Source organism: Aulostomus chinensis, chromosome 2, assembly GCF_037954235.1.
Source record: "Aulostomus chinensis isolate RoL2024-O1b breed Wild chromosome 2, RoL_Achi_v1.0, whole genome shotgun sequence".
Taxonomy (NCBI): domain Eukaryota; kingdom Metazoa; phylum Chordata; class Actinopteri; order Syngnathiformes; family Aulostomidae; genus Aulostomus; species Aulostomus chinensis.
In genome coordinates, this window is record NC_141321.1 from 6,208,300 (window position 1) to 6,220,050 (window position 11,751).

General features: G+C 49.6%; 1 protein-coding gene across 1 annotated transcript in view; it reads left to right on the forward strand.

Annotated features, from left to right (window-relative positions):
* Positions 1–694: 694 nt before the first annotated feature.
* The window catches only part of adamtsl5 (ADAMTS like 5), a 50,614-nt gene continuing 39,557 nt past the window's right edge, over positions 695–11,751 (forward strand). Inside the window, exon 1 of the mRNA XM_086224594.1 lies at positions 695–1,143. Coding sequence (XP_086080720.1) covers positions 1,127–1,143 — 17 coding nt within the window. The 5' untranslated portion in view covers positions 695–1,126. The remainder of the gene's footprint in view (positions 1,144–11,751) is intronic.

Below are 11,751 nucleotides of genomic sequence, written 5' to 3' on the forward strand. Positions count from 1 at the left end.
ATTTACATTCACTTTGCTTATTCTGTGACATGAAGCAAATCTGAAGACGCGTGTGTTGTTCAACCACACAACGGAAGTCACCATTTTCATGTATGTTCTTGAAATAGACATAAAAAGGCAAATTTGTGTTATAAGAACAAATAACTGTCATGTTGACTTATTTTCAAAGTGGAATTAATGTTCCATAAACGCCCAACATGACGTTGAAGGAACACCACAGATCTGCGACAGTGGGGGAGTCAAAAACAGAAACATCAGAAATGTGTTCTGGGTGGTCCACGTGCTGGGTGCTGTATTCCACATCATTTTCCTTTCAGGAGGGATGGGTCTGGTTCTTGTGGGTTCCATCTCATGGCACAGACGAGTACTGGAACAAGCCTCATGGCCTCAGGTCATGTAATTGTTGGATCAAGGTCTCTATTCTGGCCACCAGAGAATCAAAGTGTGGAGCCACTCCTCCTGTCCTCTCGCCATCTATGGCATCTCTGGCTCTCTGTCCAACTCATTAGAAGCTATTAATAAACTCTAAGTATTGTAAAATATTGATAACAGGCGCGAGTGGTGTGAGGGAGCCAGTGTGACACGGCTGACTTCAGAGCAGCAGCTGGGCTCCGATTGGAGCAGAGAGGCGGGTTCAGACCAGGAATGTGGCTCAGGTGGGGAGAGAGAGAGAGAGAGAGAGAGAGAGAGAGAGAGAGAGAGAGAGAGAGAGAGAGAGCGAGCTGACACTCCGACACAGCCACCCGCGCTCCTTCAGCCGAGCGTCTCCGGTCGCTGTGTCCCGCCGCTGGTTGGACCTGTGGGGCTGGATGGGAGAGCGACCACCTGCCTGGAGGCGATAGACGGTGTTCCGAGCGTGATTGTAGATGTTTCTGGCCGTGTTTGGAGACTGACAGCTGAACTTAAGAGCTGAGCGAGTTTCTTTAGAAGTTCCTCCTGACAAAGGAAGCGGAATCCCTAGAGACAGAGAGAGGAGGGGGCTATGGAAGGTGTTGATCGGTCGCAGCAGTCCGCCACCGGGACGCACCGCGCATCTGAGCCGCCGCGGTCCTCAGCATGAGAGGGGGACCGAGGTGTACCTGAGTGCGAAGGTAACAAGCCTGAGACGTTCCCTCGAGGAGCCACGATGTCCTCCCTGGCGAGGTAAGCCTGCCTCTGGGCCGGGACTGTTCTTGTGTCTGCTGGGGGGCTGAAACATGCAGGGACTGCTTCAGTCGCTCGGTTCCATTGCGGTGCCTTTAAATATTGACCTGTCTGCTGTCAAGGAACTGCAAAGCCTTGAAGAGTTCTTGCAGAGCAGTGAAGGGCGGGAGGTGATACATTCCAGGGACAGATGAGAAGTGTTTGGTTTGCGGCTCCGGCCATCACCAGAGTCAGGGGTCTGGACCTGTCCTTCAGACTGGGCTTCAGTATCACACTCCTGCCTGAACTCACCTGCTGCAGCCTGTTTTCTCTGCTCCCTGCCAGTGGGTGAGGTCATCCTCCTGCCATATCTGTGATACTGCAACCCAGCATTCCACCCATTCTGCTTCACAACCTTTATCTCCTAAATGTCACGAGCTATAAATACCCCTCATATTTGATCTAATCCTGCCGCTGCAGTGCTGCCGAGGTCCAAGGACAAGTTTTAAATCGGACTCCTAACATCTCTGGCCCCTGTCCTCAGCTGCTAGTGGAAACTGCACCCAAGAAGTGGGATTCCAACATGTTGGGCTGCGTTTGATGTGAGGTGTCAGAGGAAGTCTGCAGGCGTGTGTCAGACGGGCTGCCATCAGGGCACGTTTCTGCCTTCCTCATGATTCTTTGGAGGGATGTTTGTGTGGGAGATGAGCCTCGTGAACAGATTTAATCTCCTTACCATGGAACACTGGCCATATAGCTGCAACACATACATGGGACTCGGGGAAGAATGTCAGTCTGTCCTCAGTGTGGATGAGTCACGTCAGCGCTAGCCGTTTCTAACGGTAGAATGATTGCAAGTTTACACCTCTGAGTTCTTCTGCAGCTTTTACAGACATAGCTCAGCCTGCGGCACGCGGCCGGCCTGAAGCGTTCACGTCTATTTGGTTGACAGTCGGAGAGTTCCTGAGGTCTCAGCCTGAACTTTAGAACAGCCTGTAAAGTCGAGAGCATATTTAATGTTTCACTCACAACAAAAACAAGACAATAAACCTCATCCAGGACTCGAGTCTTTGCCCCTGGGACCAGAGCTGGGAACTGATAGGATTTTCGCTGTCCTCCATCAGGGTGGGTGCACCAGCCAGTGGGGGATCTGCCTCCTCCCCTCAAAGTTCTTCTTCATCAAATGTCAACTAAATTCAAATCTTCTGGAAATCAAGAAAAAAATAACTTTTACAAATTCTCAATATTACATGAGGTACAGAAGATGAATATCATACACTTGATATTGATAAATATTAGCGATTGACTGGGAAAATCTCCAAGTCCCCTGCATCCCTGCAGGTTATTGATCTGATTATTTCTCAATTCCTTCTTCAAGGCCTGATCAAAATTCAATGTGGAAAATAAAACCCTACAAAGGTTTTGGTCCAGTGAACTTTTTGTTATTGTGTCCAACATGATTTGAACTATGATGGGGATTCATTGACACCAGTGTCATTAGTAATTCTGCTTATTGATCAGATTCTTAATTGATTTGCAATCAATATTGGATGTAAATGGAAAAAGAGTCAGCCCACACAGATTTAGTTTGCTGTCTATGGATCCAACCCAGTGTGGAAACACTGTAGTTGAAGGTTTGACGCATGACGTCATGGCTGTGCCCGGAGCAGCTGTCAGAGACACGTGATGGTGCTGAGAGGAACCCGTGGCAGCGTTCCTCTACGATCAACATGGGTGTTCTCATGACATGATAATGATAGTCCAATGTTTCCTGACTCCCATGGAGGAATTGACACAGCACAGCAGTTACCAAGTGAACCCCAGAGTTGACCCAGAATCTGACAGTGACCTGATCTAACCTGCAAAGGCCTCTTGATGATGTGATTGTTTGCTACTGCTCTCCATCAACACTCTGATTGTGTGTCTCAATCAAATGGGAGTCAGACTTAAGAACTGAACCGTCAGCTCAGAGCTGCTGCTGAGTAGCAATCCTCTCACCTCTTTTCCCCCAATGATACATATAAAAATGACCCGCTGCACCTGCTGCACCCCCTGCACCTGCCGCACCCCCTGCACCTGCCATACCCGCTGCACCTGCCGCACCCCCTGCACCTGCCGCACCCCCTGCACCTGCCGCACCCCCTGCACCTGCCGTACCCGCTGCACCTGCCGCACCTGCTGCCCCTGCTGCACCCGCTGCACCCCCTGCACCTGCCGTACCTGCTGCACCTGCCGCACACCCTGCACCTGCCCTACCCGCTGCACCTGCTGCACCCGCTGCACCAGCCGCACCCCTTGCACCTGCCGTACCCGCTGCACCTGCCGCACCTGCTGCACCCGTCACCAGTCAGCCCATAGCTGACACCAGTTCTTTTTAATCAGCAGTGATACAGATCCAAGTATGGAGCGGTCGCATCCCCGCCTGATGCCTGCTTGACTTGTCATGAAGAACTGATGTTTTCTGACTGCTCTTGGCTCAGCCAGCAGAGCAGAACCAAGGAGTGGACAGAGGAGTGGTTTTCCTTTAGGAGCCCAGCAGAAGCAGGTTCTGAGTCAGTTCTCTCTACTGGGGAAGCGATTTTTATGCTGGAGAAAATATTGGACCCATTTCTCACACTTTTTGAGAACGTTCTGAAACTAAAATGGCATCAGGCAGAAAAATCTGGAAGCTTGAGACAAACTCTGTCAAAGTCTTTCTTCTGAGTGGATCTTTCACCTGAGCGATGGGATCCAGCTCCCGCTTGGCCAGAGCCGTTCTTTTTAGCTGGCCCTGGAGTTCAGTTCCCCTGGAAGTATATTGTCATTTAACAGTAGTAGTCAGAGATCGTTTGTTGTTGATTATCTCTAGTTGTGTATCCACCAGATGTTCCTCAGACTTTGGTGTGTTTGTCATTACAAAAGGTTCCTTTGGTTCATTTCTTCAGAAAGTACCACCTCCCAGACTCCCTGTCGGCTGGTTGCAGTGGTGACGGGGTGGTCAGCGGGGTCAGTCTGGAAGTTGGCCCCCTGCAGGTCCGGCCCATTCCTCAGCCCTTCTCATTGCCTCACATCACATTTTATGTATCACTAGGCCTTGAGGGGCTGGACCCCCCCATTTTAATCACATCGTAGACATTTAGGGCTTGGGGGAGTGCATGAGGATGTACTGGGAAACTCTGCCGTCTGCAACCGGCGGGGCTCCCATGCCCTGGGTGCCTCTGCCAATTTTAACTACATTCTAGTCATCCACATCATCACATCTACATTCCCACGCACAACACACACCCTGCACCATGTTGGGATGGGGGGGCAGCTGGGGCAGGGAGTGGGTCCAGTGCTGCCTCCTTTGCTAACTGCACCATTGCAGGCCTGGGGGCCTGGCCGGGGCTCTTTGGGGGGGGGGGGTGGTCCTCTTCCCGGTGTGGTGGTTGGGCTGGGGTTGGTCACGGGCCCTGCTGCTGTACGGTGGATCGCTCGCTGGCGGTTTCACTAAGTCTGAGGTGCCCTGGACCGTATCAGCATCTATAGAGTTCTCAGCCCCTGTATGGAAGAAGATGAGAGTATGATTGTTTGGTCCGGGGGTGGCGGTCCTGGGCGTGCGTGCCTTCGGCTCACCCCGGCGGGTGGGCTGGGCCTCTCCAGGGAGTGGGGGGTCCCGGCTGGCTGGCTGGTGGTGCCCTATAGCCTGAAGCCCTCCTGCTCTGGGGGGAGGGGGAGAACAGGGGATGAGTAGAGGGGATGGGGATCGTGGGTTGGGGGGGATAGCTCTGTTCGGGGGCGGTGGGCCTGGTCGTTGTGGTGGGCTGTGGCTGCCCCGCCTGGGTGTGGGGTGTGGGTGGGTGTCAGCCTCGCCGCTGGCGGTCCTCTTGGGGGGCTCTGGTCGGGTCTCGGGTCAGAGGGGCCCTGTGTCCCTGGGCTCTGCTCATGCTGTGTGGGGGGGTGCCCAGCGGGACCAGGGTCATCTCTGCCCCGTCTCTCTGTGGGTTGCTTCTGGATGGGGGTTGCTGCTCCTATGCTTTCCTATGGGTCCTGGCATGGGTTGGGCCTGTGGCTGTTTCCTGGGGGGGGGGGGGGGGGGGGGGTGGCCTGGGGCTCCCCGTGTCCTGGGGGTTTCTGGGTGCTCTGGTGACCTGGTCCTGACCTACCTGCTATCCTGGACTAGGGGTGCGATGTCCTGGCCCCCCCACATCAGCTACAGCCAGCTACACACAGCATCCAAGACAAACCGTAGCACACACACATACACATACACACGCGTATACACACATACACGCATGGAGCGCACAACTGACCCATAATCACACACTCAGACATTTATCTTAAAATTATATTAAACCAAATGGTAAGCCTGCAGAGGAAATTCTGTAACCAATGTTTTTTCTTTTGTTGTTGTTACTTTTTCTTTGTTTGTTTATTTGTTTTTTGTTTGTTTGTGTTGTTTTTTGTGTTTTTTATTGTTGTTGTTGTTGTTGTTTTCTGCTGTTGTTGTTGTTGTTGTTGCTTTGTCTCCCCCCTCCCCCTTGTCCTCGCTGTCCTGTCCCTGTTCTCTCTCCTGTCCTCAGTCTGGTAGCTTCATCAATGAACCAACACCATTCCTCATAAAATTAAACATAAATGGTGATAGGAGGAGTTTATCAGGTTCCTCCTTTGCAGAATAAAACTGCTTCAGTACAACAAGGCACCAGGAACATGGATGCTGCTGCTAAACAGGACAGGTTTAAAAAAAAAAGAAAAGAAAAAAAAAAGAAAGTACCACCTCCTGAGGTAGGACTTTTCAAGGGTGAAGCAATTCCCCCAGAACTCCATTTAGACCCTGGTGCCTGTGGTTGAAAGGGCAGTTCCTCCAAAGGTTTCATTTCCTGTGGGAAAGTTTCCATGGTGGAAAAGGTGCTTTTGTTTCCCACGCAAGTCTGGAAGCTGCTCAACTGTGTGTCACCCAACTTCTCCTGTGCAGGAACTTAAGCATGAATTCATGCTGTCATTGGAGGCACGTGATTGTTCTCTTACAAGTGATACATTACATGCGGGCATGTATGTACAGGCAGCCTTACGCTTAGCTGCAAGAACCAGAGTAGAAGAAGAGTCGTCTATCAGTGAAAAACAGAGGTCTGAGGCACCTTCAGTTGGACATGTTGCATTCTGTCCAGAGACGAAGGCAAAGTCTGAAAATATTCATAAAAATGACAGGGGGGGGGGGGCAGCTGGGAGTTAAAGATTTGCTCCATCAGAGCTTCTTTGAATCAGGGCTTTTTGTTCCTTGATTATGCATTTACTCCTTTGCTAAAAAGATGCGAACAACCTGCAAGAAAGTCAAAAATCGTTCATTTTCAAAATGAAGGGGATTTCTTTTAAAACTTCCTCATTCCCCTCAACCTTTTCTGATATGATGCTTCAGCATTCACATCATAATGCGTTCATAGAACCCCGACTACATCAAAAAGTCACCACAGACCTTTGAAGAAAACCACACTAACCCCCAAAATCCTAAACATGCAGATGCACAGAGGCTAAAACCCCAGGGATGCAGCTCCGTCCATCAGCGGTGGACCAGTTCAAGGCTGATGTGCTCTCAGTGTGTTGTATCAGTCGTCTGAGTATTGGCATCAGCCAGCGACCCATATTGGCCAACAACTGCAATGTATTAAAATCTACCTGAGATGTAATTGATTGTGTTGTCAGCTACAGCCCCCCCGGGGTGAGCGGTACTGGTTTCGCGTCATGCTGTCATACCTTCACTACCATAGCAGCTACTTCCCCGAAGCCCCTCCCCCCGGACCTGCCTAGAACAATCAGTAGTGTCGCTGACTGCCTTGTGTTGCTGACATGACAATAGCTGAGTGGGGTTGCGCATGATGAGCCCCCCTGAGGGAAGAAGAAGATGAAGTCGGCAGTGTGGGAACACTTGGCTAACCTAAGTGCACGGATGGCTGTTTGAGATGAAGGTCGCTCAACATGCAAAACATGCAGACAAGGAGCAGCTGCAAGAGGACGCCGTTTTACACAGGCTGCTACGCCATTAACCTCCATCCAGCAGTAGTGGTTCAGTCCAGTCGTGCTCCGCCCATCCGGTTATATAAATGTGCTCAGATGCTGTAGATATGGTGGTCGTCCCTCTGTGTCCATGTCTACCACCCATAGTTGCCGTCTGTCCCTTTCTGTATGTGGTGTTTCTGAAAGAGGGATCCACTGGGCTGTCGTCTACAGGCTTCCTGTCATAGCCTTGCTCGTTAGTGTGCGTGTGCTCGCGTATATGTGTGTCCACCTGATTTTACAAAAGACAATGTTTAAGTAAAATTTATTAATTAGGTAAATCATTTACATTTATGGGTAAGAGTGGAACAAAAATATTGACATATAAAAAAAAACAGTTTTTTATTTTCTTAAAACGAATACATTTAATAACAAACTACACATAAAGGTTGAGAATATCACGATACTGTGATATTTGTAGCAAGGTTCTCGTACTGTGGAAGAGTCACACAGCCCACCCCCAACCCCCCTGTTGGTTCCCCTTCTGGCTTTGTCGAAAAGAAACCTTCACCTACTGAAGCTGAGGGTTCATCACCCTGTAACACCGGCACCCTGCCTGCCCCCTGCTGTCAATCAAACGCAGCCCTTACCCAGCTGAGACTAAAAGGCACATTTTCCTGAGCTGGGATGGAAGTCAGCCTGTCACAGTTGGAAGAAAAATGCAAAATAACCCTAAGGTAGTACTTTTTCCTGCTGACACTCTGTGGTGTTACAGTAGGACCATCGCAGCTGTTGGTGGTGATGGCTGAATTCCACTCAGCTGCTTTGGTTTCAGGTCCTGGTATTGTGCGCACGGACTCACTGTCACGGCTCACTGGAACCCCTGAATAGAACAGCCTTCCTTCCCCCTCAACCGTCTTATTCACCTTTCAAAGGTCTACAAGTACAAATGTGTGCTTTAACTACTTCAAAATGCAGAGAGACCACGACAGTGCTCTGCAGCCAAGTTTAGTTTCTGCCCCTCGCGCCTGCGTGACTCCACTCCACTTGAGGTGGGAGTCAGGACTTTCGGGACTTCAGGACTTGTCCCTGCACATGCTATCGTACCGTCAGTATGGCTGGTTGTCATGGTAATGCCAAATGAAGCTGCTGTTGCATCGGTGACTTTATGGTTCCGTGTTCCTCTCTGTTTCTGCTAGAACCTCTTGTCAGAAACCAAACCAAGTAGTCGAGCGAATCTAATGATCAGGATTGTGAATCATGGCTTCATAACTGATGAAGGAGACACGTGTTGATGTAGCAATGGTTCTCTCTGACCAATCAGCCATCTCGGTACTGTCACATGACCATTTAATATCCTCTCTGCTCACCTGATAAAAACATCTTTTTCCTGATGGAAGCCAGAAAAACACAGTGAAGCCAGTTACAAGTGAAAAGACAGCAGCATGACACACGTCTCTTCTACCTATAATGTCGTGTTCATCAGAGGTCGACTCGCCATGAGCAGCTTGTAAGTGCTGCTATCTGCTGCCAGAGAAGCCTCAGTGTCGCAGGATTTTAAGAAAAACAGGGTTAATTCTTGCAGAGAATTCAGGTCCCCTGTTACCATGGAGGTACTTCCAGAACTTGTCACTGTTGGTCTTTTTGAGATTCACGAGTGTTGACATCTGGGAAAGATTCAAGTCAGTATGGTGCCACAGTAAATCAGAATTCATTTCAATGTGGCTGACTGCAGTAGGTGCTAAAGGCTGATAGTGCCTCAAAATTGTTTAATTAATAATAATTATTGTGGCGACCTGGTGGAGCAGTGGTCCTCACTGTGGCAAGAAGGTTGTGGGTGGAGCCCCGGCTGCAGCACGGGGTCTTTCTGGGTGAGTCTCCATGTTCTCCCTGTTCCTGCTGGGTTCTCTCTGGTACTCCAGCTTCCTCCACAGTCCAAAGACATCAAGAGGGACCAGGTTAATCCAGACTCTAAATTGACCGTAGGCGTGGCTGGGAGAGCCAATGGTTGTCTGTCTCTATGTGTTGGCCCTGCCATGGACTGGTGACCCGTCCAGGGGGAAGGCTGCTGGGATAGGCTCCACCCACACCACCCTGAACAGGAGAAGAGGGAGAACATGGAGGGATGGAGGGATGGATGGAGGGATGGATAATTATTGTTTCATGCATATCCCCTTATAATTGACACTCTTAACGTTTAATTGGGTTTTAGTCAATGAAAATAAAAAAAACATAAAAGAGTTCCAAATCGTAGCACAGTGTCAGTCCATATCATCACAGCTGGATGTTGCAGCCCTGCGACTAAAACACGCTGAAGCCTCAAGCTCACAGCCTCCAGTCACTGATCAACTCAGTGTCAAATATGGGATCTTTTCGAACTCATGAACCCTTGTGAACAACCCACCCCCACCCCCCGTGTCAGGTTTCGGCCACATCTGTCCAACGGTTAGTTTCATCCTGCTTCACTGGAGCACATCGGCCCCGTAGAAATAAAGACGTGTGCTGAAAGTCTCCTGGACTGGATGGACCAGTTTCAAGGTTCAGTCAGATAAGAGTTTACTGCTCTGTTTGAAAGCCTCCTTCAGAGCAGGATTAGCTTGATGTTTTTACCCAGTTCATGTGTTTCTATGTCTGTCAGCAGAGTTTCAGTTCCCTCAGTGAATAATTTCCATGATGTGTGATGGACACCTCGGCATCTGGCCAAGGAACAATTTGGTTTTGGTGGAGATCCAGGGGTGCAGGGATTTCTGCCCTTGGTGTTTTGTTTTTTTAACTATAATTATAAAATTAATGTTGATAGAATTTTGTATGGTGAGGAAACATTTTTAGGTTCAAGAAAACAGGTTTTATTTAGAAGTGATGGTAGGCTGACAGGCGTCATCGCTGACATGAGCAGGGTAGGAGAAAACCACTTGCGTGCATCTCTGCACGTTCCTGGTGTTGTGAGACGGCGACTGTAGATGACCCGGGAGGCTCTGCTTCAGTCAGAGTGGCTTTGAAAAGATAATCTCATAATCCCTGAGGTATGACGGTGTACCAAGTTTGTTCCCCCTGTCATGGAAGGAACGAATGAAGTGAAGCGAAGCGAAACGAAGGGAAGGGAAGGGAAGGGAAGGGACCACAGTTGAGCAAGAGCCTGAGTCTAGACAGTTCGGCTGCAGCAAAACCAACAACCAGGTCTGCTCTTGGTTTAGTCATTTACCACAAGAGTCTCGGGGTGTTTTATCCCCACACACAATGGCCTTTAATTTCTTTCTCTAAAACGTCTTCAAGGGGAGCAGCTGCGGCAGCACAAAGACCCTCGCTCACGCTCAAAGAACCTGGGTTCATGAATGTGTGCTGGCTGCAGCCACAGAGCGCTCGATTGTTGCTGCCTCATTCACAGTCAGCACAGATCCTGAGGTCAGAGTGACCACACAGCCCCAGACCCCACATCTGTTAAAGCTTGTGTCACTCCATTCAGCAGCGGGCTCCATACAGCCATCAGAGCCTCCACCAGGCTTTCCCAAGCACTGGGTGGGTCACAAGTAAATCTCAAGGGGGGGTTCAAAGGTCAAGACCAGCCCCTGGTTGTAAGACGTATGGCTTTTCCAAACACGGTGGGTGAGCTGAGTGTTCTGAAAAGGACACGGAGGAGCTGAAGGAGCCTCGGTCAGGTGTCTCAAGAGTTGACGTGTCTCACACCTTCTCAAAGGACAAAGGTCACATTCTCACCTGCAGTGCACTCCAGCCTGTGTACCATAATGGCTTCAATGTAATTATGTGATAACTGTTGTTTATTTGTGCAGGCTGGGAACATGAGAGCGGCCTGAGTGTCAGGGTGTGTTTGGGCAAAGGTTGCTGGGCACGCTCAGTACTGCCGTGGGCGGGGGGGCTCCATCAAGTGTTCGACAAGTGGTTTTCCCTCTAAAGCTGCATCGATTTTTATGTTGAATTAGTTACTTTGCTGATTTAAAATGTTAGGACATTTATTTCTTTCATACCTGCATTCAAGTTCCTTTGACAGGTTGCAATGGATTAATAATCTGAGGCATAACGTCCACAAATGGAACAAATGCTGATCAGGGTTCAAGGTGACATAGTTCAACATGTAGCTTGTCAAAGGGATTCAGTTTGCTGTTGAAATTCACATTTCAGGTACCAGAACCATCAAATGTCGAGACTAATTCTTAAGATCAATAATTCATTGAACTTGTTGCTTTTCCTTTTGCCTTTGCCCCGATGAAGTGTCAGACGAGCGCTACACCAGGGATGTCAGCTGCCTGAGCGTGGCTCACAGGTTCCAGATATCCGGCCAGATTTCCTGTTTCTTGTTATTGTCTTTGTCAAATCCTGGTTTGGAGTGTCAAGACGCTCGTCTCTGCCTGGCGAAGGATCTAAAAATCTGTGACCTCCTGGAGTCCACAACTACGCAAGACTCCAGATTAGAGACAGCAGCTGGTTTCAAATTGTGATCTTTGGTTGTTCCTGCTGACTAACCACAGCTGAGAAATTCCCTCCTGCTGCTCATCCTCCCTGATTGCTGAGGTAATGTTACCTTGAGAACCTGGTGTGCTGGCGGCCACGCTCACATGTCGCCAGAGCGATTGAGCTGATCGTCTCAGTCTTACTGGATTGGTCTGCGGATCTCCCGTCTTGCCTGAGAACCAAAACTCAGAGATATTTTTCATTGTACAATAA